The sequence below is a fragment of the Podarcis bocagei genome (genome assembly GCF_964188305.1).
Source record: "Podarcis bocagei genome assembly, chromosome: 4".
NCBI classification, from domain to species: domain Eukaryota; kingdom Metazoa; phylum Chordata; class Lepidosauria; order Squamata; family Lacertidae; genus Podarcis; species Podarcis bocagei.
The window spans coordinates 14377673-14401264 of NC_138128.1; the positions used below are offsets into that span (position 1 = coordinate 14377673).

Genomic DNA, 23592 nt, shown 5'->3' on the forward strand with positions numbered 1-23592 from the left:
AAAAGCCTAACAAGGTAGCATCAATAAAGTGGTTGACAACGCCTGATAATTATATTGGAACTCAGCTTATATCCCCAGCTGTAATGGTAACATGCTCACTGGAAGATCCTGAAGCTGAGGCTCCAATACTTTAGCCACCTCATGAGACGACTCCCTGGATGTTGGGAAAGATGGAGGGCACAAGGAGAAGGGGACGGCAGAGGACAAGATGGTTGGACAGTGTTCTCGAAGCTACCAACATGAGTTTGACCAAATTGTGGGAGGCAGTGGAAGACAGGAGTGCCTGGCGTGCTCTGGTCCATGGGGTCACGAAGAGTCGGACACAACTAAACGACTAAACAACAACAACAATGGGAACATGGGAAAATATCATTCCCCACAATTCCAGAGACATACACTAGACTAGTAGAGAAATGTAATCCTCTGTGAGTGTTAAGAGATAAAATGGTAAATCCTTTTAAGGGAAATTTCAGATGAAATGCTTTGATTATGGCCCTTCTGGATCATTTTAAATATGTTGCTCTCAGTTGTAAGCTTATGAGCTGAAAACACATGAAACTACAATTACCAATGTGGAAACCCTTCTTTGTGATCTGGGTGTCATGAGAAAGGATAGGCCTTGATTTGACCAAAATCTCGATCTGCCTTATAAGCTCATCAATTACTTACCCAGTTTTTGCAAAGTTTGTCCAATATGTCATCACCACTGCGCTCAGCATGACATCATTTTTGGAAAAATTACAAGGAAACAATTCAGTAGGACCAATCATTGGGATTCCTAATACATAAGGAACCTCATCCCCATGAGCAGCGTCTGCCCATGCAGGTACCTGGTCTGTTTGGCAATGATGGTAGAAGGCATAAAAATATGTGGGTGATCCAAAATTTGAATGAAGATCAGCTGTAGCAACCGCTGGCGCAACCCACTGGTGATCGGTAAACAAAGCCAGCAGTGTTTTCCTTCTTGTCTCAGGATTATGTCTATCCGCCCAGTCAGTGTACATAAATTTAATTGTTTCTCTCAGTATATCTTTGCCTTCAGGGTATCCGTATAAGTTATCGACAAAGTTTGAAACAGCAAAGTCAAAGTCACTTGCAGATATGCCATCTTCGCTGTCGACAATGTTTTCGACAAATTTCAACCCTTCTCCTTGGTTGACGCCCAACATTATGTCGTAGTTGAGGAACTCTCCTTGCTCCATCAATATCTGAGGGTCATCTGGTATCACATCCCCATCAATGACTGGACCAAAGGCTATGTGGTATCGGGCTGGTTGGATATCCTGATCGACGAGTTCTCTATAAGGCTTCTTCTGTAGACATTCTACTAATTCTACAGTGTCGGACACATTGCAGCCAACCTTTGTAGCCAGCATCCTGGCATATTTTGCAGGTTGAAAACTGACTGCCCAGCTGGAAAGAGCTGTTCCACTTTGAGCTATTGCCCTTTGAAAAAGTCCTGTATGGGAAGGTAGAAGACAGGATAAGAAAACAGACCCGAAAGCAATAGCTAAGTGGTTACATGCTTAAAATATTTGAGTTAAGTTAGGAAAACACCTCATTTTTGCAATATAATCATTAGGAAATAATAATAATAATAATAATAATAATAATAATAATAATAATAATAATAAAATGAGGATGAAAATGAGAATGATAAGGAAGTGGAGGAGGAACTCATTGGTTGGTATATGTGCAGTTAAACAACGTAATACAGTTGTGTCCAAACAAAAACTATATATTATTGTTGTAGACTAATGAGAGAACACAAGTGAGACAAGCAGACTTAAAACTTGCAGTGCCTACTTTACATTTTACGATAACCACAAAATCCCCCAATTGGAGCCAGGTGCAAATAAACAATACACTAAGAATTAAATAATTCTGAGCTCAGGCACTAGTAATAGAACACAGGCCTTCCACACACAAAATCTACCCTGTGTTCTCCCAAGTTTTCTGAATTTCAACAGTAAAATTTAGGGTAGAAGGAGGGTTGTTTCATTGCTGCTATTGTTAAGCAATCAGAAGTCAAGATGGCCTGAAGATTCAGATCTGCCTTCTGTCCACGCTGATCTGTATACAAATGATAAAATGCCAATCCTGAGATACACACAGATGGGGTTTTCCATTGGTGACCCCAGTGTTGTGGAATGCCCTCCCTGCTGAACTATGATAGGTCCCAACAGTGTTGGCATTCCTCTGGCTCTGGAAGACTGTTTAGGCAAGCATTCCCCTGAACTGAACTTCTGGTTTTGTTGTTTTAATTGTGTTTTATTGTCAAAAGTTGACTTGTTTTACTGTATATATTAGTTATGGATGCTCTTACTGCTTTGATGCAATTGCTTTGTGCATTTTAATTATGCATTGATTTTATAGTTTTAAACCACTTAGAAGCCATTTGGACATACATATAAGTGGTAGATAAATCAATATTAATATTACTAAGAAAAGAGTATAGTTATTTGGTGGATCATTCCTGCACCTGGACCACTGAATAAAACATGAGTTGAATGTCGGATGCAAAGCATTAATGCCCATGTATTTATTGCTGCCTTCAGTGTCACAATTCGTCCATGAAGAATGTGGCTTATTTTGAATAAAATTGTTGTACTAAATTGTTATAGCAGAGATGGGGAACCCGTGGCTGTCTGGATGAACTTGAGATGCTCTAATCAGCATGACTACCTTAACAATAAGAGATTATGGGAATGTATGGAGGGCCACAGGTCCCTCATCTCTGAGTTTCAGGAAAAAAAGACTCTACTGCAGTTATTTAATTCTTTATGCCCTATAAACCACTTTTTTCACATTTCACAAGAACTGAGTTGTGGAAGTGAACTGGCAGCATCCTCATCGTGGCATCACACAGAAACCTCTCTCCTTCCATCTGGGAAGAAAATAATCAATGGAGGAGGCCACATTTTTTTGAACATAGGCACATGATAGGCCTCCTTCTTCCAAGGAACAGATCAATCGGTTCGAGAATTCCTAGATTCAAACAAATGGAATAAGGCCCACATACTTCATTACTATCTCCACATGAGGAGGAGGTAGGTAGGAAAAGGGCACAGCGTGCAAAAGTCAAACACTAAATTACACATTTTAGTTTGTTATTTATTTGCAGCACCCCAAGAAGGTGGCACTTCAACAGGACCCATGAAAATGTCACAGGTATCAACTTAAGATTGCTTCCAGGTGATGTGATCAGTCCTTGTTGTGCTGAACTTCTAAGTTTCTCCATAAATAGATCATTGCCCCATAGTTTCTAGTGCTTTCCCCCATCATTTTCCTTAGCACAGAAGGTTTGATTTTTGTAAAAGTGGGTGGTGGTTGCTTTTTGAAACACAGCGCTTTAATTGTTCAAACCTTTAATTTTCCGGTTTGCAGTTGAATCCCTCTCACAAAATAGTGACCGCTTGAAAGCAGCTCATATTTCTACAGAGCCAATATGCTTACTACTGACTGTAATCTTCAATCAGTGTGGGCAGTTTCAAACTCTGCATTGCATTACAGTGGTTAATATTGCCGGCACTGTACAAATCAATAGAATTCTGAATCCAAGTTCAGCTTCTGAACGATGCATTGGATTTCATTTACACTGAACTCGAGGAATTTTCTTTTAAATTATGGCAGAATACACTCAAATTGGATTAAGAATTCTGCTCCATCAGTGAATGGGTTTGTGGGATCTGCCCCACGCTGCTCCCTTTACTGTTGTTTCGGGAATGCTTCAGGAATCTGATACTTTCTGATTCCTTCTGCACCTTTTGGACCAACACACAGATTGGAATCTCACTATCCAATACATTTCACGCTCCTCTGAATGTTGCCATGAATTTCCTCAGCAGTTTAAAGGTACCCAAATAGGTTTAAAGATATCAAAAATATGGTTTTACACCTGTTTTTTGATGGACAGAATGCAATGTATTTTGAAAGGATTTTGAGGGGGGGGGAGAAAGGAAATAAATGTGAAACAGAATGGGTAAAAAAAAGAGGTGTCGGTAACACAGACTAGAAATAGATTCAGCCACACCCAAAAGGCTTTGCCATTCACTTAAGTGGAAAGGACAGCTTCATTCACATAGATAGTACAGAGTAATTTCCTGTTCCACGGATAATCCTCAGCCCAGTATAACCCTCAAGCTGACACATGACTCCTTTCTCTCCTCAATGGGAGAAAATAGCAAATGAATGCCACTGTGCCGTGTTTATTTCCACTGATGGCAAAAGCACTAAATCGGCTTAAATCCCTGCAACTTCTGCCTTACTGGGTTATGGATTAGATGGTAAGGAAAGTCACCTGCTCAGAAACTGCTGATATAAACAGCAGAGCTTGTTAAATGCTCCATTAAAGGTTAGATTAAGTTAAAAGTGGTCAAAGTCCTCAAACCATAAAGCTCAATTCAGCTACTTTAAGGACAAAAATCTTCTTTTTTTTATTGAACTGTGATAATGAAAAAAATGGATGAAAGGGATATTCCACTTTAACCCTTAAAGCCTCTCTCTCTGAAGCAACTCCATGGAAATCAGTGGCACTGCTCTAGAGTAAATGGTTTGAGGATTGTAGCCTTAGCACAGAGAGCAGGTACTATCAAAAGTAAAGGGCATAATCCATCCATCTGGTCATGTTGAAGTCACCTTACATTCAGTGGGATAGAACCAAAATCAACAGACTGTGTAACCTCATCTAATGTATGTTTACTTAACAGTAAATTTTATTAAGATGGAACAGCACTTATTCCCTAGGGCGTATGCTGATTTAAAAGTGCTTAACTTTGGCTGGGTCATGTCCAAACTCCAGCTGAATGTATGTTATTCATGGCTACAGTTTGTTCATTGATATTTTCTATTGTGTACATACCTCACTATTACCCACCATTTTTAAAACGCTATCTTGGTCTGTGGTTCTATACAGCTAAAATAAATCTAGTCTCACTTTGAGTGAGAGTCATAGTTATCACAGTCACTGGAGGACAGATGGATATTTCTACTCTAATTTACGGAATGGCCACTGTGAAAACAGGATGCTGGACTAGATGAGTCACTGGCCTGATCCAGTAGACCCTTCTTATGTTGTCGAGTTAATTTCGACAAAAATGTCATGGTTCAGATTAAAGCTGAACCCAACCTTCTCTGGAGGACTTCTTCTAAAAACATTCCTTGAGAAAATCCACCTCTCTCTGAGAAAAAGATGATATGGATTCTTCTTGAAATATTTTCAACCATTGTGCTACTGATGCTGCTAAACAATTGTTTGGAGTATGGGGTTGGCCTATGCATGCTTCTTCATCAATACTGGATAACTGCAGGAACAAATGGTCAACTGTCTAAGTGAATGAGCTACCACACCAAAAGCTGCATCACTTCACATCTCTGGGTGGGCAATGTTGTCCCCCGGAGTGAGCTCATTAGAACTGGGCTGAACTTTCAAACGTTTTTGCTGGGGGCAGGGTTGGGATGAAATGAGAACAAGTTGGGGAAAGCTCACCCGGCCCGGACACGGAAAGGATTGACAGATTGATAGCTCTTTCTTGATTCTGTGGGTGGTGGTGCATGGCCGTTCTTAGTTGGTGGAGCAATTGTCTGGTTAATTCCGATAACAATCGAGACTCTGGCATGCTAACTGGTTATGCGACCCCCGAGCATTTGAATTACTTTGATAATGGAATGATTTTGGAATGTTGTGCTATTTTATTGTTGTTAGCCGCCCTGAGCCTGGCTTCGGCTGGGGAGGGCGGGATATAAATTTATTTGTTTGTTTGTTTGTTTGTTTGTTTGTTTGTTTGTTTATTATTATTAGTCCTGAACATTGTTGGGGATGTGGAAATGGATGACAGCTCCAGTGCAGCTCAAACCATCTCTCCCACCCTATCCTGAGGCAAAATGAAAGGGGTTGCAAAAATGGCTCCCCCACCAAAGACTGCTTTCCTTGTGACAATCACATCCCCCACTTACAAAGTGCCTCTCAGAATGCGGTGTGAGGAAGAGATGGTAGCCAGTGGTCCATTTCTCCAGGTCACGGAGGCCAGTGTGGTGTAGTGGTTAAGAGCGGTAGTCACGTAATCTGGGAAACCGGGTTCGTGTCTCCGCTCCTCCACATGCAGCTGCTGGGTGACCTTGGGCCAGTCACACTTCTTTGAAGTCTCTCAGCCCCACTCACCTCACAGAGTGTTTGTTGTGGGGGAGGAAGGGAAAGGAGAATGTTAGCCGCTTTGAGACTCCTGAAGGGGAGTGAAAGGCGGGATATCAAATCCAAACTCTTCTTCTTCTTCTTCTTCTGGAGCTCAGAGGAGAGCTTTAGCAATGCCATAACACTGGGGAACTGGGGCGTGTGTGGCTTAGCATAAAATGGCTGCCACAGAGGTGGTTTTAGGCCAGTATGGCCAGTTCCTCTGCACTGGGCTCCAAGCAGAGAGGGTGCATGAGAAGCACTTGCCTGGCTATGGGGAGAAGGCATGAGGGCTCTGACAGGGTCCAAGAGAAAAAGAAGAGTTTGGATTTGATATCCCGCTTTATCACTACCCGAAGGAGTCTCAAAGCGGCTAACATTCTCCTTTCCCTTCCTCCCCCACAACAAACACTCTGTGAGGTGAGTGGGACTGAGAGACTTCAAAGAAATGTGACTAGCCCAAGGTCACCCAGCAGCTGCATGTGGAGGAGCAGAGACGCGAACCTGGTTCACCAGATTACAAGTCCACCACTCTTAACCACTACACCACACTGGCTCTCCCACCTCCTTCCCAAAGCCTAGTTATTGCTTTGGGAAGGAGGTGGGGGACTTTAGGACTCTGCTGGAGCCCCCGTACCTCCTTCCCAAAGCCCAGCATGCTGTGAGGGCTGGGTCGGGGGCGCCAAATTTTGGCCTAGCTCAGGGCACCAAAGTACCAAAGTCTGCCCCTGGCTGCCACATCTAAAAGAGCAGAAAAAGAGACAGTAACACAAAATGGTGCAGGCAGCTTCAGCTTCCCCACCCCATGCACTGTAGATTTTTGAAGAGAAATTTGCTGTGATTTTTCACCGCCTCCATAGGAGGTAGTGATGGGCGCATGAGTTCTCAAGAGCACCGGGCTGGTGACCCCTGCTATGGGGTGTCAAACTTGAAGGGGAGAAAGCCTTTTTCCCTTGCTGGCTGCCTGTGCTGAAAAGAGCACAGATCAGGAAAAGGCATGCAGGAGTGACCTTGATTCTTGGGCAATTTTAGATTGCACATGCAAAAAGATGGTTTTTTAAAAGCCTGCTCTTTCCTTGGGTGGCACCAAGTGTAATTCATAACCGATTCAGACAAAAGACTTCTGGACTAAGTGCTCATTTTCTTCACAGTAGATAACAGTTTGCAGCCGCTCTGCCATTAGCTTTGAAACAGAGAGCTGTGTCAGTGAACTTTCCTCTAGACATTTCTACACATTAAAAAAAAAGCTAAACAGGCCCTTGACAACTGGTGAAATACTGTTGGCTTCATCTATACTGTGAATGTCACTGACTCTCTTTCCAAAGAATATATACAGTCATACCTCATGTTGCGAACGCTGCAGGTTACGTCTTTTCAGGTTGTGTCCCGCAGCAAACCGGAAGTACCGGAAAGGGTTACTTCTGGGTTTTGTGCAGAAGCGCAAAATGATTTCACGTGCATGCGGGTTGCGTTCCATTCAGGTTGTGAACGGGGCTCCGCAACCAGAGGTACCACTGTACATATAAGCAGTGCTTTCACCCCCTAGAAAAATAGGTGGTGGTACTCACCATGAAGTTGTTACAGTAAGTGCCACACGTTTTAACAGCAACAAAAGGGGTGCCGGTACTACGTACCCATGAGTACCCCCTGGGGGAAAAAGCATGGCATATAGGTTCTGCTGAATGAATACCCAACAGGGAAGTGTTTTCTGCAAGCCTCACAAGCGGAGGGAGGTAACTGCTCCTTCCCAGTGTAAGGATATTGGATCAATTAAAAGGTATCACTAGTCTTGCGTTACGTTTTCCACAGTGACCAACCAGATACATTTTGGGAAGCTCGGAAGTTGAACATGAGGGTAACAGCCCTCTCTTGCAGTTGTTCCCCACCAACTAGTATTCAGAGGCAGACTGTGGAAATCTCTGGAAATCTTTTGTAATATGGCGCCCTGCACGAACCCAAAAACTGGCACCCCAAAATGGATCTTCTTGGTTATGGATCTTCTCAATTTTACACCCCCCCCCCCGCTCAGCACCCAATGCAGGAAGCAGCCTGCACGTCCCTAAATCTGTCACTGGTGTCTGTTCTTGGACGAAGCATTTAGCCATTGTGACTATTAGCCTCATTTTCCATGAATTTGTTCAGTCTCTTTAAAAAAGCCATCTCAGGTCCCATTCACATTAGCTATAGTGCAAGCTGCTTTGTGGATGCTTTTGTCTTGAATATATAAACACTTGAATGAATGAATGAATTCATAAACATTGGATCAAACAGACCCAACCTCAGTTGAAATATTAGATGAAAATGTATTTGAAAATGAAAACAAACAAGGACCCTGAAATCTGATTATTACTTATAGGGGTATAGGGCAACTGCAATGACCCCCAGTGTGCCCCCCCTTTAGGAACTTATATCCAAGGGGGATATTCTGCAGACCAAGAAGCACAATCCCATCTGGGCAACCTTCCACTTCCAGGGTCTACCTGTCAGCAGCAGGCAGGAACGGGGGCAAATGTGGGGGAAGAGACACATGCACATTGTATCTCTGGGCAGTAGAGATGACCCCAAGGGTCATCTATTCCAATGCCCTGTGTAGGCTGCTTTCTACACACACACACACACACACACACACACACACACACACACACACACACTCCTCTGTCTCCTCCATCCAGGAAGCAAGAGGCATTATTAGAGTTCAAGGAGACATCCCAGCAAAGCAAAACACTCAAGGAAGGTATAAACTCAGGCTGATGAAAAGCATGTCCTAGGAATAAGGTATGTGATGGAAAAGAGGACCAGACAGAGAGGCCTGGTTTGCCCCATCTCTGCCCTATATGTCTCTTAGTTCATGTCTCTTAGTTCATTTTCCTTTCAGGACAAAATCTTCTGATGGTATGATTGAAAAGAGGAATAAAGGTAAAGGTACCCCTGCCCGTACGGGCCAGTCGTGTCCGACTCTAGGGTTGTGCGCCCATCTCACTTAAGAGGCCGGGGGCCAGCGCTGTCCGGAGACACTTCCGGGTCACGTAGCCAACGTGACGAAGCTGCTCTGGCGAGCCAGCACCAGCGCAGCACACGGAAATGCCGTTTAACCTTCCCGCTATAAAGCGGTACCTATTTATCTACTTGCACTTAGGGGTGCTTTCGAACTGCTAGGTGGGCAGGAGCTGGGACCGAAAGACGGGAGCTCACCTCGCCGCGGGGATTCGAACCGCCAACCATGAGATCGGCAAGCCCTAGGCACTGAGGTTTTACCCACAGCGCCACCCGCTTCCCGAAAAGAGGAATACCAACTGTTAAATGCCTCCTTATCTTCACTGTGGCACCACCAGTGATGATGGTGCTATTTATTAAGTGTTCACAATGACACCAGAGCCATTTTGACTCCCTTCCTCCCAACACGTTCAACATGCTGTGGCTCATTTTCTCCCGTTCACATTACTCAAGTCATTTTAATTAAGCCCTCAATTTCTCAATAAACGTGGAAGAGTTAAAGTGCCAAACGAAAGCCATCCTCTCTACATTAGGAGAATGCAAGGAGTATGAAGTTGTGTCAGTTAGAGGGAGATTTTTACATATGTTTACACCCCTTTGAGTCGGGTATAAACCCCACCCCTCCCCGCAAAGCACAGAAAGATTAATACCATCTAATGATTAAGTTGCTTTTGATACATCTAGCTACATATATATGTGTGTATGTGTGTGTATATATATTTATATATTTATATATATGCACATATATACACAAGAGCGTCACACAGAAGTCATAGTGGTGGCATGCAAGACACCAAAATCGTCAAAATTTGCAACCTGCAATAATACCTTTGGTTGAATTGCTCCAACGGTTACCTTCAGAATAATGGGATAAAGTCAAGAGGTTGACACATGAGCCGCCGGCGCCAGATCCAAAAACAGTGATTCTCAGTGGGTCGCCCCCAAAGAACCCAATGTTTTCGCTAGTCCACCTCAAGGCCTGAATGAGGTCAAGGAGGCCATAGTTTCCTTTAGCTGCTTGATCCCCTGTGCTCAAGAAACCTGCAAGTTGCAAAAAGAGGGGAGAGAGAAAGGAGAAAGGATTTAGAGCATGCTAAATTTCGGCTTACGCTTGTTGCGCCGTTATTATCTGACGACAGCTTTCGAATGTAACAGGAGTTAAGCGCTATGTAAATACATTGTGTTCTTTATCCACTTGGCAACCATTTACAAGTGACTCATCATTCCCACTACAAATCCTTCAGTGTTTATTATAATAATGTTATGCATGATAAACGATGGTATGCATTATGCAGGCACTTTGGAAGAAGATAGGCTGCTTTCAATGCAAAAAAGGAACATAAGCATCTCCCGCAATCTGTTTTTCGTGGTGTGTTTTGAGACCCCCATATCCAAACTCCTTAGGCCCACAGGGAGCATGTATGTTACGCATCAAGAGCCGGGCAGGAATATCTTCCTAGTCCAGGAGTAATCAACATGATAGCTTTCAGATATTGTGGATTACAACCTCTGAGCATCGTCCAAGCTGGCTGGGGTTGCTACGGGTTGCAGTCCAACAATATCGGGAAGCCCATCATTGGGGGGGGGGGGACTCCAGCAATAGGTAATCTACCCACCTAACTGTTGCCCAACCTCAAGTTAACATCCGTATTTGTATATACACAGGAAACAGGGTGGGATAGAAAGAATAAATAAATATTTTGAAATCTTAGTTATTTCTCTAATATTGCAATGATTCCAGCTGCGTAGCACTATATGCACTTTCTGATCATTCTTTCCCTATTCACAAACTAAGATATATTTTTTTTTCTGAGAAAATTTCAGATTCAATGTGTCTTCCCAAAGGTAGGGTGGAAAATTTTGAGAAGCCATTTGTACATGGTTATAGCGCCATTTGTGCACTGTGCATGCTCTTTGCGTCGAGGCCTGTTGGTTAAAACCACTGTAAAATATATTGTACATGCTTTCTCCTTTCCCATGCTGGTAAAGGTATTAAGATCAGCAAATGAAACCTAGTAGGTCTTGCTATGCCTGTGGCATCCGCTTGTAGCAATGCAGAGGTGAGCTTTTTTCACAGTGATTGAATACACAAGAGGCGTCAAGTGTAATGGCCCCCTGTCTTAATTACTGTGTTGTTTTAATAAGGTTGTTTTAATGCGGATACTTACATTTTAATATCTTAATGAGATTATTTTATTTTCCATTTTAAATGTGAATGCTTATGGTTTAAGGTTGGTGTCTCCATACTTTTTAAACTGCTGTGTAGTCTCTTTTGGCATTAAGCAACATTGGTAATAATAATAATAATAATAATAATAATAATAATAATAATAATACCCCACCCATTTGGCTGGGTTGCCCCAGCGACTGCAGGTGGCTTCCAACACATATAAATACATAATCATCAATGTACATCAATAAACAATGACAGTATCCTCAAACACAACGCTTTCATTTTTCACGTAGGAGCAAATGACAGCACTTTCCGAGTAACGTCGGGACAATACTGGGTTGTGGGTTATGCCTTCCCCTTGCCCCAGGTGACTCCAACCATTGAGAACCAATCCTCAGCTGGGCTGTGCAACTCACCCCCACTCTTTATATGAACCATTTATGGTTTCTTTTTCCCTGCAGACTAACTATTATGGAATGTTGAGAACAGACTACATACATATGTAAAAACAAAAGGTAAAGGACCCCTGGACTTAAGGTTAATTCCAGTCAAAGGAGACTATGGGGTTGCAGTGCTCATCTCCCTTTCAGGCTGAGGGAGCCAGCGTCCGTCCACAGACAGCTTTCTGGGTCATGTGGCCAGCATGACTAAATCACTTCTGGTGCAATGGGACACCATGATGGAAACTAGAGTGCACAGAAACACCATTTACATTCCCACTGGAGTGGTACCTATTTATCTACTTGCACTTTTGGGGGTGTTTTCAAACTGCTAGGTTGGCAGGAGCTGGGACAGAGCAATGGGAGCTCATTCCATCATGGGGATTTGAACCGCTGACCAGGCTCAGTGATTTAAACCACACACACACACACACACACACACACACACAGATAACAAATAGATAATGGGGCTGTCATTCTTGTTTAATAACATTTAAAACACACACACCCAAGAGGACTTCGCTGCCTTTGTTCACGCAAGTCTAATATATGCATGAATTGGACAATGATCACAAAATTGTGTCTCCTCCCTCTGCTCTGTAGCATTCTGTAGTTTAAAGGTTCTTCCTGGTGCTATTTGAAAACCTTGCTTAAGAGTTGCAGCTATGAAAATTGCAAATGTCGATCTTTAACCTTCAAGCTTAGCAATCAAAGCAAGAGAGCACTTGGATCAAATCCCTCCACTTCTTCATAGGGCAACAGTCTACAGGATGCTTTAGAAAGAACTTTTTTTAAAAAACAAAACACCCGCAAACCTTTGATTAAGAATATCTTTGTAAAAAAGAGAAAAAGCTACTTCTATTCATAACTGGGTTTAATTACAGAAAATGGAGAAACAACCTTTAATTATGATGAGGAGTGGACAAAATTTCCATTCCACTCTTTAATCAAAAACGAGATGGCCCATCTACATTGCCCTTTTCATAATGGGCGATAGCAATGGCATCTTATTAACAAACTGTTATAAGGAGAGAGAAAGGAAGTCCAGGACTGATTCTGCCCTTAGCAATCTGGCGGAGAATCTTGACTGACTCTAATAATTTTATGTCCAGAGTGACAAATAGAAGCCTGGCCTTTTGGGTCATAGTATCTGAGTGATTTAATATCCTTTGTAAAGTTATTGGTTTTATTTTATTTATTGAGCTGGATAAGCCGCAATCTATTGGGGTTGAGGCTGAATGGCCCTCCCCCTTTTACCGCCCTGTTCAGCTGTGGAGAATTTCAGTTGTTTTGGGGTGAGGGGATCTATACCAAAGCATTTGAAGGGGCTCAGGATGCAGGAGAAATTTGGTTTGGTTTTGCATTTAAAACTGAATCTATCTTTCCGAAACAATGTGCGAACAAAAGCACAGCTGTCCTTAAAAATCCACACTTTTCTCAATTTTGCAAATTCAGCTCTCCAACCAATGTTTGCATAAATTAGGGGACAGTGTGCATGGAACTTAAGATGTTAGAGAAAATAACATAAAAATGCATTGTCTTTAAAGACACTGCTTTCCAAAATGTGTATATTAGTGAAACTTAATATTAAAATGTTCTCACTCGGACAGATATGCACTAAAACGCTGGTTAATTTTCATGAGGATTACCCCCCAAAAATGCTGCAAAATGTGAGGAACTGAATTTAGGATTGGAAAAAATAAGCAACTGAGAAGAACCCCTAGTGGGGTCAGGGAGCATTTACGTTTTATTATTTTCTTTCTTCATAAAGCTCTTTCTCTGCCTTCTCTCTGTACAGCGTGAGAGAGAGAGTTCCTCAGGGTGGTGAGGAATAATGGCGTCCACTATTATTCTCTCAGAGGATGCAGAGACAGCATTATATCTTGGTGCAAGACACAATATGTAGCCCTGCGTAATTGTCATTTACAGTTCTTTTTACACACATTTTTATTGCTCAGTTGCTTCAGGATGTTTCGTGGGAAGGCATTCAGAAATGAAGTGAATGGCATAAGTAAATAAATAAACGACAAATAAATGTAAGGCATTTTGAAAAGTGCAATAGGTATGCAGTACATATAGCATTCTGTATATGGGGGTGGGGGAGACCGAAAGCAGCCATGTTGATTTTCAGTTTTTGTTAAGTTGTGGGTGAACATATCAGACGACACAGCGATTCTTCAACAGCTCTTGTTTATTCACAGGCCAGAACAGAACTGAACTGAAGGGTTCAGCCAGCCTGCTTATATAGAGCTCTAGTACAACGCAACTGTGACCATTTTCTGTAACTATCCAATCACTGAACATCACTTTCAATCCCCTATTTGCATATGTGGACCTGAGTGAAAACTAGCTATCTACAGTATCCCCCTGCTAGCCCAGGGTGAGAACTTCAGTACATAACAGTTTTTAATTGTTTGCTTGCTCCACCAGCTCTTGATATGTTTCAACAAGAGTCCTTCCAAAAGATGTGCTATAAAACTGGCTCAGATGCTCACAACCCATGAATTTATTGGCCATAGGTCAAGATTGTCACAGGAATATTTGGCCCCAGGTTATCTCCAATGTTAGTCAGAGCAGAATAGATTCTTTGTGTGCTTCAGACCCTACTTAGTTGACTTCCTGTATTCTTCATGTTATGCACCAAAACAGAACTGAGTGCCGCATGGTTTTGTTAACAATTTACTGCTAGGAAAGTGGGCACATTGTTAAGATATTTCATTCAGTGTTATACTGTTTAATCTAATAGAACCAAGCACAAAAAAATATTCAGTGCATTAATATTAAGGCAGTTACCACCAATTTTCATGATGAAATCAAAAGAGAACTCAGTAAAAACAGAAACAAGGATATCAGCCTTCCACTCTGGCCTTTAAAATCACATGCCTCTTAGATCCAGAAATGAGTAATTATGATAATAAATTATTCTTATACAACAAGAAAACCTTGCTCAGCAGAGAGGACCACACTGGAAATATAATAACGATTCAGAGGGAAGGTGCCTAAATCAGGAATTATAAAGTCACAGTGAAATTTAGTGTGACTTGCCAATTTACAAACCATCTTCTAGAATGAAAGATAGATGATAGATAGATGATAGCTAGCTAGCTAACTAGCTAGAAAGGTGACTGGCTTTCAATAAGCCCTGTACAATGACTGTGGAAAATGACAATACATTGCCTATGGCCTACTACAAGCTAAAAAATATTGTGCAGATGAGGAAAGGGCAAAAGAGATGAAAGGAGAATACAGAAATCAGACACAGTTATGCTTCATTAAAGATTGCAGAGATGCATAACCACTGTAGCAAATGTCAGATTACAGTCTCTGGGTATGTAACCAGTTGTACTTAATATACAATATTATTATTTATTCCAAAATAGGAGGGGTTTTCTTTGGGGGGGGGGAGGAGAGAGGATATACTTGGCTTTAGAAATGAACACCACCATCCAGATACACAGAAGCAAATTGATAGTCCATGCCACAATCTGGCACAGATTTTGCTTCAGTGGCCTTAAGCCAGGCTGAATGTAGGAAGTTGTCTTAACCTAATTCCGCATTGCATACAATAAATGGCAGTGCCTCTCCAGAGCTGTAGACAGGGTGTCTTTCCTGGCCATAGCTGGAGATTCTGGGGGTTGAACATGAGACCTTTTGCGTCGAACAGAATACATGCTCATCCAATGAGACAAAGACCTCCCTCCAAATTTGTCCTGGCTTTTGGTCACAGTGGAGTGAGCAATTCACCTGAGTTCATGCATGTGGTGGTAAGCTCTCATCTCAAGTAAACGAGGAAGCCCTAGGCAGGCAGAACATTTGTGCACAACAGGGCTCCCTGTGCTCTTCAGAAGGTGAATGTATGGATATGTATCATAGGTCTCTTCCTATATGCACATGATGCAGCCTTCTGCAGTATATATTCTAGCTGGGTAGGGAATTGCAGGTTACAATCATGTGCTACGTGCACAGTTCCCTAGAGTGACTGGGGAAACTCTATAAATTATAGGGGTATAAATAAATTATTATTATTATTATTATTATTATTATTATTATTATTATTATTATTATTATTATTTGATCCTGCATCCGGGGCTGTGTGCATTTAGTCCTTGCAACTAGGGATGGGGAAGAACTCTGATTCAGTTGACATTTAAGGAGAAATCTAGCAAAGACACACTTTCCGAAACAGCACGAGGACCGAAACACAGTCATCCTTCAGAATTCACACTTCTCTGAATTTTGTGGTGCAGTTCTCCAGCCAAGCAAAAAGTGCAACTATTGGGGGGATATTGATATGTTAGTGAAAATAACATACAATAAACGCATCACAAAAGGGAAATTTGTTGCAAAAATGTGTGCGTGTTTGTCAAAACTGCAGATTTAAAAAGTGCTTATTAGGAAAAATTCACACTAAAATGCTGGTGAATTCCACGAATTTCCACTTTTAATAATAATAATAATAATAATAATAATAATAATAATAATAATAATAATAATTGCTGCAGACATGTAGAGAACTGAATTTAAGATTGGAGAAACCAAGATTAACTGTGTCCAGTTCTGGGCACCACAATTCAAGAAGGACATTGACAAACTGGAACGTGTCCAGAGGAGGGCAACCAAAATGGTCAAAGGCCTGGAAACGATGCCTTATGAGGAACGGCTAAGGGAGCTGGGCATGTTTAGCCTGGAGAAGAGGAGGTTAAGGGGTGATATGATAGCCATGTTCAAATATATAAAAGGTTGTCACATAGAGGAGGGAGAAAGGTTGTTTTCTGCTGCTCCAGAGAAGCGGACACGGAGCAATGGATCCAAACTACAAGAAAGAAGATTCCACCTAAACATTAGGAAGAACTTCCTGACAGTAAGAGCTGTTCAACAGTGGAATTTGCTGCCAAGGAGTGTGGTGGAGTCTCCTTCTTTGGAGGTCTTTAAGCAGAGGCTTGACATCCATATGTCAGGAGTGCTCTGATGGTGTTTCCTGCTTGGCAGGGGGTTGGACTCGATGGCCCTTGTGGTCTCTTCCAACTCTATGATTCTATGATTCTAAGATTGTCCCTTCTTGCAGTTCCTCCAGACACCTGTTCCGTCTCCTCCTTGGACCCTTTGCTTGTTCACATCTCAGCCTTTTGAAAGAGTTCTACGTGTGCAGCCCTGCTGCTCTGCACACACTCCTGCATTGTTCCCCCCTGTGACATACCTCTGGAGTTTCAATAGCGGCTGCTGGGTGTGTACTATCTGAATGGCTTTGAAGGAGAAGGAGGGCACGGTCCTTTAAAATGCACCCCTCAGCTTGGGAGCTGTGGGAGATTTAAAGCGCCACATAAATAATGCGATTAATTTCAGAGAACACAATTGCTTCTGCAATGGGCATCTATTGTGAGTTTAGATCAGCTCCCCAATCAGGTTTTATTAGGTCGATAGCCCTGCTGTGAATATTAAGGCACATCTTATATTCATAACATAGAAGATGGTATACTTCACTTTGCTGACAGTGCCATATATATATATATATATATATATATATATATATATATATATGAGAATAATGTTGCTTAGCATGTCTTTAATATATTCCTCTGGCAGACAAGGGACACCACTGTGAGTAGGTATCAGAATACAGAAAATACAGGATGTGGTCTTTCATAGTAAAGTGTGCATGGAATACAGGAGGGACTCGTGCCTTAAGTTGAGTGCCTCCTGAGGCCTGTCAATCAAACCCCTCCCCACACCCCATCTGGAACACCTTGGAATGTGCCCAAAGGTCAGACCCAGGCAATTGCTGTTCTTTGTTTGTTTTCCAGGGGAATGAAAAGGGATATAGGAGGCAGATAAAAGCTAACGCCTGCCTAGAGTAAAAGAAGACAAAATAAGAGACATAAAATAAACCTTCTACCAAAGTCTTAAATTTCTTATAAAAAGAGGCAGAATACTAAAAGAAAAGAAAGTAAAAAATTGTCTAACTGTTGTCTCTTTCAAGACACTTTACCGCTTCCTTTCGAAGAGGCAAGTTTTGCCATTTAAGTACGGAAAGAGAAATAAGGGACTGCATTCCTTTCAAAAGACTGGCTGTCCAATAGCAGTGAAAGCTTTGATCAGATGCAAGGCTCCACCCATTTTGCATTATGCTGGGAGGAAGCAAGGTAAGATCCAGTCCTTTGCATCAGATGAATGAGAAATTCCCTTCTCTTTGACTTTAAAATGACTTAAAATGACTGCTTAATTCACGTATTTCAAAACCAATGCATGAATTGAAACAAAGTGTTCCCTTAGAATTCAGTTTTCTGAGTTTTATGATGCAGTTCTCCAACAAAACAATATGCACGAAAAAATGTGTATATTATAAGGAAGTGTGCATAAAATGTAAAAATATTTATTTAAAAAACACCATACAAAATGCATTTCATTATTGGCAATTGCTTGAAAAAAATGTGTATGTTAGTCGAAATGCACAAGTGTGTTTATTAGGAGAAATTTGCACTAAACTACCGGCGAATTTTCACGACGATTTATTTTTAATTTTTTTACATGTGGCTATTCAAGTCCTTTGAGATCCATAGGACTTAGAGATGCTTCATTTGGCTAAATTATGTCCAGACCATGACTGGATTAAATGCCCAAGGACCTCTCTTGAGAACTAATTTATGCTAAGTAGCTTGGTTCTGCTTGAGAGCGGGAGAGAACTTCCATCCTCCTTCCCTATTGCCAAAATCGGAAGCTGAATATGAATTTCTTCTGGTGGTCTCATTCCTCATTCCTTTTCATTCTGTGGGCATTAAAAAACCCAAAGGTCTGTCCTACTGTGGCCTTTGAAGCAAAGGAAGAAGCATCCCTTCCTAGGGAATCTTCGATCCACAGAACTAATGTACGCTGCCTTTTCTTATTATTATTTATTTTGTGCCTCTGCAGCTGTTGTGTTGTTAGATACATCATTCCCAACCCACCAGTGGAGATCCGGTGTCCCATTGCAACCTACATCAGTTTCAAAGCTATATCGATCTTGCTTGTCTCGGCTGCAGACTAACCCGGTACAAACAACCTTGCCTTCTTTTAACATTGCACAGGTTCCCTTCCCAGAGGATCTGTTGTGAAGTTTTCCGAACAAGCTGTTACTCTTCCCCTAAGTGCTTTCCACAAGCAATCTGGGCTTAGAGATTTCCCCTGCAAGGATGCGAGGAACAGAAGCAAAAATCGAAAGTAAGAGGTAGAGCGTGAGAGGAAAGTGCAGTTTGCTTTGACTTCGATTCATGAGCAATTCCAGTCCAGGCCTGACCTGATATCCCACGTTTGGTAATAATGCATGAAAACCACATGCACTGTTGGACACAAACAAATAAAAGGAAACCTGTGATTTCTTTACTGAAGCGGCATGTAAGGAAGACCCGGTGGTACCTTTCTCACTTGAAAAGTGCCCTCAGAAAGGGCTTGTTTGCATCAGATAATTTGAATCTGTTGCACTCCACCCAGAATTGCTCCTTGAGTCATCTTTGTCTTTAAAGCCTGGGCCACTTCGGTAGCTAGGAGCAACTTTTTCCAGCTCTGGGTTAGCCTGGCCATAATTTTGCATGCTCCTGACTCAGCTACTATAATGCACTCTACATAGAGCTGCCTTTGAAGTGTAGAAACTGCAGCTAGTGGAGATTGCTGCTGCCAAACTGGTAGGTAAAGGTAAAGGGACCCCTGACCATTAGGTCCAGTCGTGGCAGACTCTGGGGTTGCAGCGCTCATCTCACTTTATTGGCCGAGGGAGCCAGCGCACAGCTTCCGTGTCATGTGGCCAGCATGACTAAGCCACTTCTGGAGAACCAGAGCAGCGCACGGAAACACTGTTTACCTTCCTGCTGGAGTGGTACCTATTTATCTACTTGCACTTTTTGGTGTGCTTTCAAACTGCAAGGTTGGCAGGAGCAGGGACCGAGTAACGGGAGCTCACCCGTCGCGGGGATTCAAACTGTCGACTTTCTGATCGGCAAGTCCTAGGCTCTGTGGTTTAACCCACAGCGCCACCCCCGTCCCACCAAACTGGTACTGTAGCACATAGTCATATAATCTGTTTGGGGGTGGGAATCTGCAATGGCTGCCAGTGCATTCGCAGGTCCAGTTTAAGGTGCTCATGTTGATGTATAGCCCTGAGTGACTTGGGATCGAGGTAGCCGAGATAACCTCTCTGCCAATGCCAACCTGCCTCGGTCTTGAGATCAGGGGTCATTTCATGAGTCATCTCTCACTGGCTTAGGGGAATCGACTGCAAGTCCCATAACCCGGAGGGAAAAATATATACAATGAGAGCACCTTTTGCTGTTCAGGAGAAGCCTTCTGGCCACTTCCTGACATGTATAAGAAATGTACACTTTTTGCGCTTTGTGCAAGTCCATTTTTAATCCTGTCCTACTCCCATATCCCTTGCCACCAAAGTACTGCACTTCTATTGTTTTGAGGAACAAGGTGGCTGTCACACAGACAGAAGCAGAGGACACAAGGAGGCTTGGGGGATGAAAAGGAAAGGAGCTCTTTGCGAGTTCAAACGGAAGTGTCAAAAAAAACCTTGAGCCCCCCCCCCCAGCTCCTAAGCATTTGAGTTCAACTGCTTTGAGTGTCTTCTAACTTTATCCTGCTGCCCCAACTTGCCCAGGGCAGCAAAAGCTATAGAGACACCAGAGCCTACTTCATTGTAATGTCTTCTTTTACAACACAGATATTATTTGGGGTGACACTTGTGGAAAACGTTATGCTGTGCTGGGAAATGCATGTGGAGTTTTTGCAGCAGTGACGGAAAATGCATGTGGATGTTGTAGGAATGACTGGCAAATCAAATACTCCGTTGGGGGGGGTGTGCCTACTCTTGCTCACGGGCACACAGAGTGCCATAATGTTTTCCACATGCTTCTGCTAGTTGCTGGTTCCCTCGCAGTGTTGTAATGGATATGAAAGGTCAGGGATTACATTAAGGAAATGATACAACTGCACTGAATTGTAATAGGGATTTATTCTTGCAGAAGCTCTCTTTGGTCCCCATCTGTAGCCTCTGGTAGAATATGGTTGCTCTTATTGTTGGAAGTGCAACTGGAGGGTCATTTCTCTTAGTGTTAAAGTCAGCTAGTCAATGGTGGCCTGGGTGGAGTTGTTGCCTAGCAACCAGTCAGGGTGGCATGGTGTGCTCTGAGGTAACATCGGCTGTGTAGTTCTGATGGAGTTTTTCCTCAGTTCGTTTGATCGGATGTATCCCTTTATACTTTACCCAGCTTTGTCCTCCATGAATCTTTCCAATTCTCTTTTAAAGCCATCTAAGTTGGTAGCCATTGCTGCCTCTGGTAGGAGCAAGTTCCCATAGTTTAGCTATGGGCTGCATTAAGTAGAAGAAGAAGAGTTTGGATTTGATATCCTGCCTTTCACTCCCTTTAAGGAGTCTCAAAGCGGCTAACATTCTCCTTTCCCTTCCTCCCCCACAACAAACACTCTGTGAGGTGAGTGGGGCTGAGAGACTTCAAAGAAGTATGACTGGCCCAAGGTCACCCAGCAGCTGCATGTGGAGGAGCGGGGAAGCAAACCCGGTTCCCCAGATTACGAGACTACCGCTCTTAACCACTACACCACCCTTTATCTGTGTTTCAGTTAGGGGGCCTCTCCCATCCCTCCCTGGAGATGCCAGGGATTGAACATGACATCTTCTGCTTGCAAAGCAGGTGCTATATCACTGAGATATGGGCCTTCCCAAGTAATAAATAAACTCCTACATCCATGTTGTGAAAAAGAAAGTTCTAGTCAAGCTCAAATAAAAAAATGGCACTTCCTAGAGAACCTGTCCACACCCTCCAACATTTCTCCAATGTAAATAGGAATGTATTATTATTACTACTACTACTATTAGGGAAGCTATTAATGTTTGACGGACTACTGTATTTTAATATTTTGTTGGTAGCTGCCCAGAGTGGCTGGGGAAACCCAAACCAGATGGGCAGGGTATAAATAATATATTATTATTATTATTATTATTATTATTATTATTATTATTATTATTATTATTACAGTGGTACCTCTGGTTGCGAATAAGATCCGTTCCGGAGGCCCGTTCACAACATGAAAAGAGTGCAACCCACAGCGGCGCGTCTGCGCACACGCAGGTTGTCATTCACCGCTTCTGCGCATGCGCGTGACGTCCTTTTGTGCATCTGCACATGCGCAAGTGACGAAACCCAGAAGTAACCCTTTCTGGTACTTCCGGGTTGCCGCGGGACGTAACCTGAAAGAACGTAACATGAAGCAGACGTAACATGAGGTATGACTGTTTTATTATATTACTACTACTACTATTATTATTATTATGGAAGAAATTTAAAATGTATTTACAGAAATATTGTAAAATTTTTGAATGTTGAGGACATTGAATTGAATTGCAGGGGTTTTAGCAACAAGGTAAAATGTAAGATTGGATTAATAACAGATAGACTAACAGGATATGAATTTGCTGAACCTACTTTTAAAAGGGATACAAAAATGGGAGACGTGAGGGAGTCAGGAAAATAAGTTAACCAAAGAGGAGAAATTAAGAAAGAGGGAATTTTTGTCTTTTTTATATGTGTTTTTTCTTTTCTTTTTTGTGTTTAATGTCTGTATTTTTGTATTTTATAACTTTGTATCTTTTTTGTCTTTCCTATTGTTTTTTTAAAAAATTCTTTTATTGTTAAAACCTAATAAAATATTATATATATAAAAACCTATTATTATTATTATAGCCCACCCATCTGACTGGGTTGCCCCAGCCACTCTGGGTGGCTTCCATCATATATTATAAACATAATGAAACATTAAACATTAAAACCTTCCCTATATAGGTCTGCCTTCAGATGTCTTCTGAAGTTCCTTATTGTATAGTTACTTAGCCCCTTGGCTTGGGGGGTCGCATAACTCCATCTCCTCCAATATTTATCCAATGAAAATAGGGGCGTCCTACCATACCCTTTGACATTTCTCTGGTGAAAAGAGGGACATCCTAAGGAAAAGCGGGACATCCCAGGCTTAAATCAGAAGATGGGACGGATTATGTAAATCTGGGACTGTCCCTGGAAAAGAGGGACACTTGGAGGGTCTACGTTTCTCCCTTGCCTTGGTGACCAATGCAGTCGCCTCTTCTGTTTGTTTTTTTCCCCTCCTTTCCGGATGCTCATCACAATATCACATCATTCCACATGGATGGCGGAGTGTATTTGTTGCTGGTGTTGTTTGGACATAGCTCAGATGGGGCCCTATTTGCTGCCCATGCTGGACTCTGGATTAAATGGGTGCTTGGCCTCCCACTGTTGCTGATTGTAAGCCCTGCAGTCATTTTCTCCACATGGCACTCTGGCAAAATTAGCTGTTGAGCAGGATAATAAGGAATGACTTCATTTGTCCATTTGCAGTCTTTTATTTTGTGTTTTAAACATGAGCCGCTGAGATGAGGTAGATTGCAAATCTAGATGCATATGTGCGCACATCTATATACAACTGTATTCCAGGATATAAGTCATTCAAGCTGACTTGAGTGTATTTTCTCGGTGCTTTCTGAAATATATTATGCAATAATGAATGGGTAAATAGGAATGGGGTGTTGTGTGTTTTTTTTTTCTGCTGAGCAAACCTTTCAGAGAGAATTTGTGGTAATATTTCTATCTCTGTGGATTAAGAGCATGAGCTCTCCCACTTTAAGGAAACTCACCAGCAAATTTGTCTTTTATCAAAAATCTTGCCTTCCTGGCGGTTGCTCTGCTTACGGCTATTTCAATTTTCACTTAAGGAGAATGGGAATCGCTTTTCATAACGCAGAGGAGTAGATAAAGCAT

The 23592-nt window shown here is 42.2% G+C and overlaps 1 protein-coding gene across 9 annotated transcripts in view; it reads right to left on the minus strand.

Moving 5' to 3' along the window:
* Positions 1 to 23592, minus strand: part of NLGN1 (neuroligin 1) — a 648973-nt gene that overhangs the window by 4961 nt on the left and 620420 nt on the right. For 6 of the 9 annotated variants that reach the window (XM_081190128.1, XM_081190127.1, XM_081190134.1 and 3 more), the window contains 2 exons: positions 9992 to 10204; positions 670 to 1459 (listed from right to left, as the gene is read on the minus strand). In XM_081190128.1, the coding sequence (XP_081046254.1) occupies positions 670 to 1459; positions 9992 to 10204 (1003 nt within the window). The remainder of the gene's footprint in view (positions 1 to 669; positions 1460 to 9991; positions 10205 to 23592) is intronic. The other 3 variants (XM_081190131.1, XM_081190135.1, XM_081190133.1) reach the window with 1 other exon arrangement.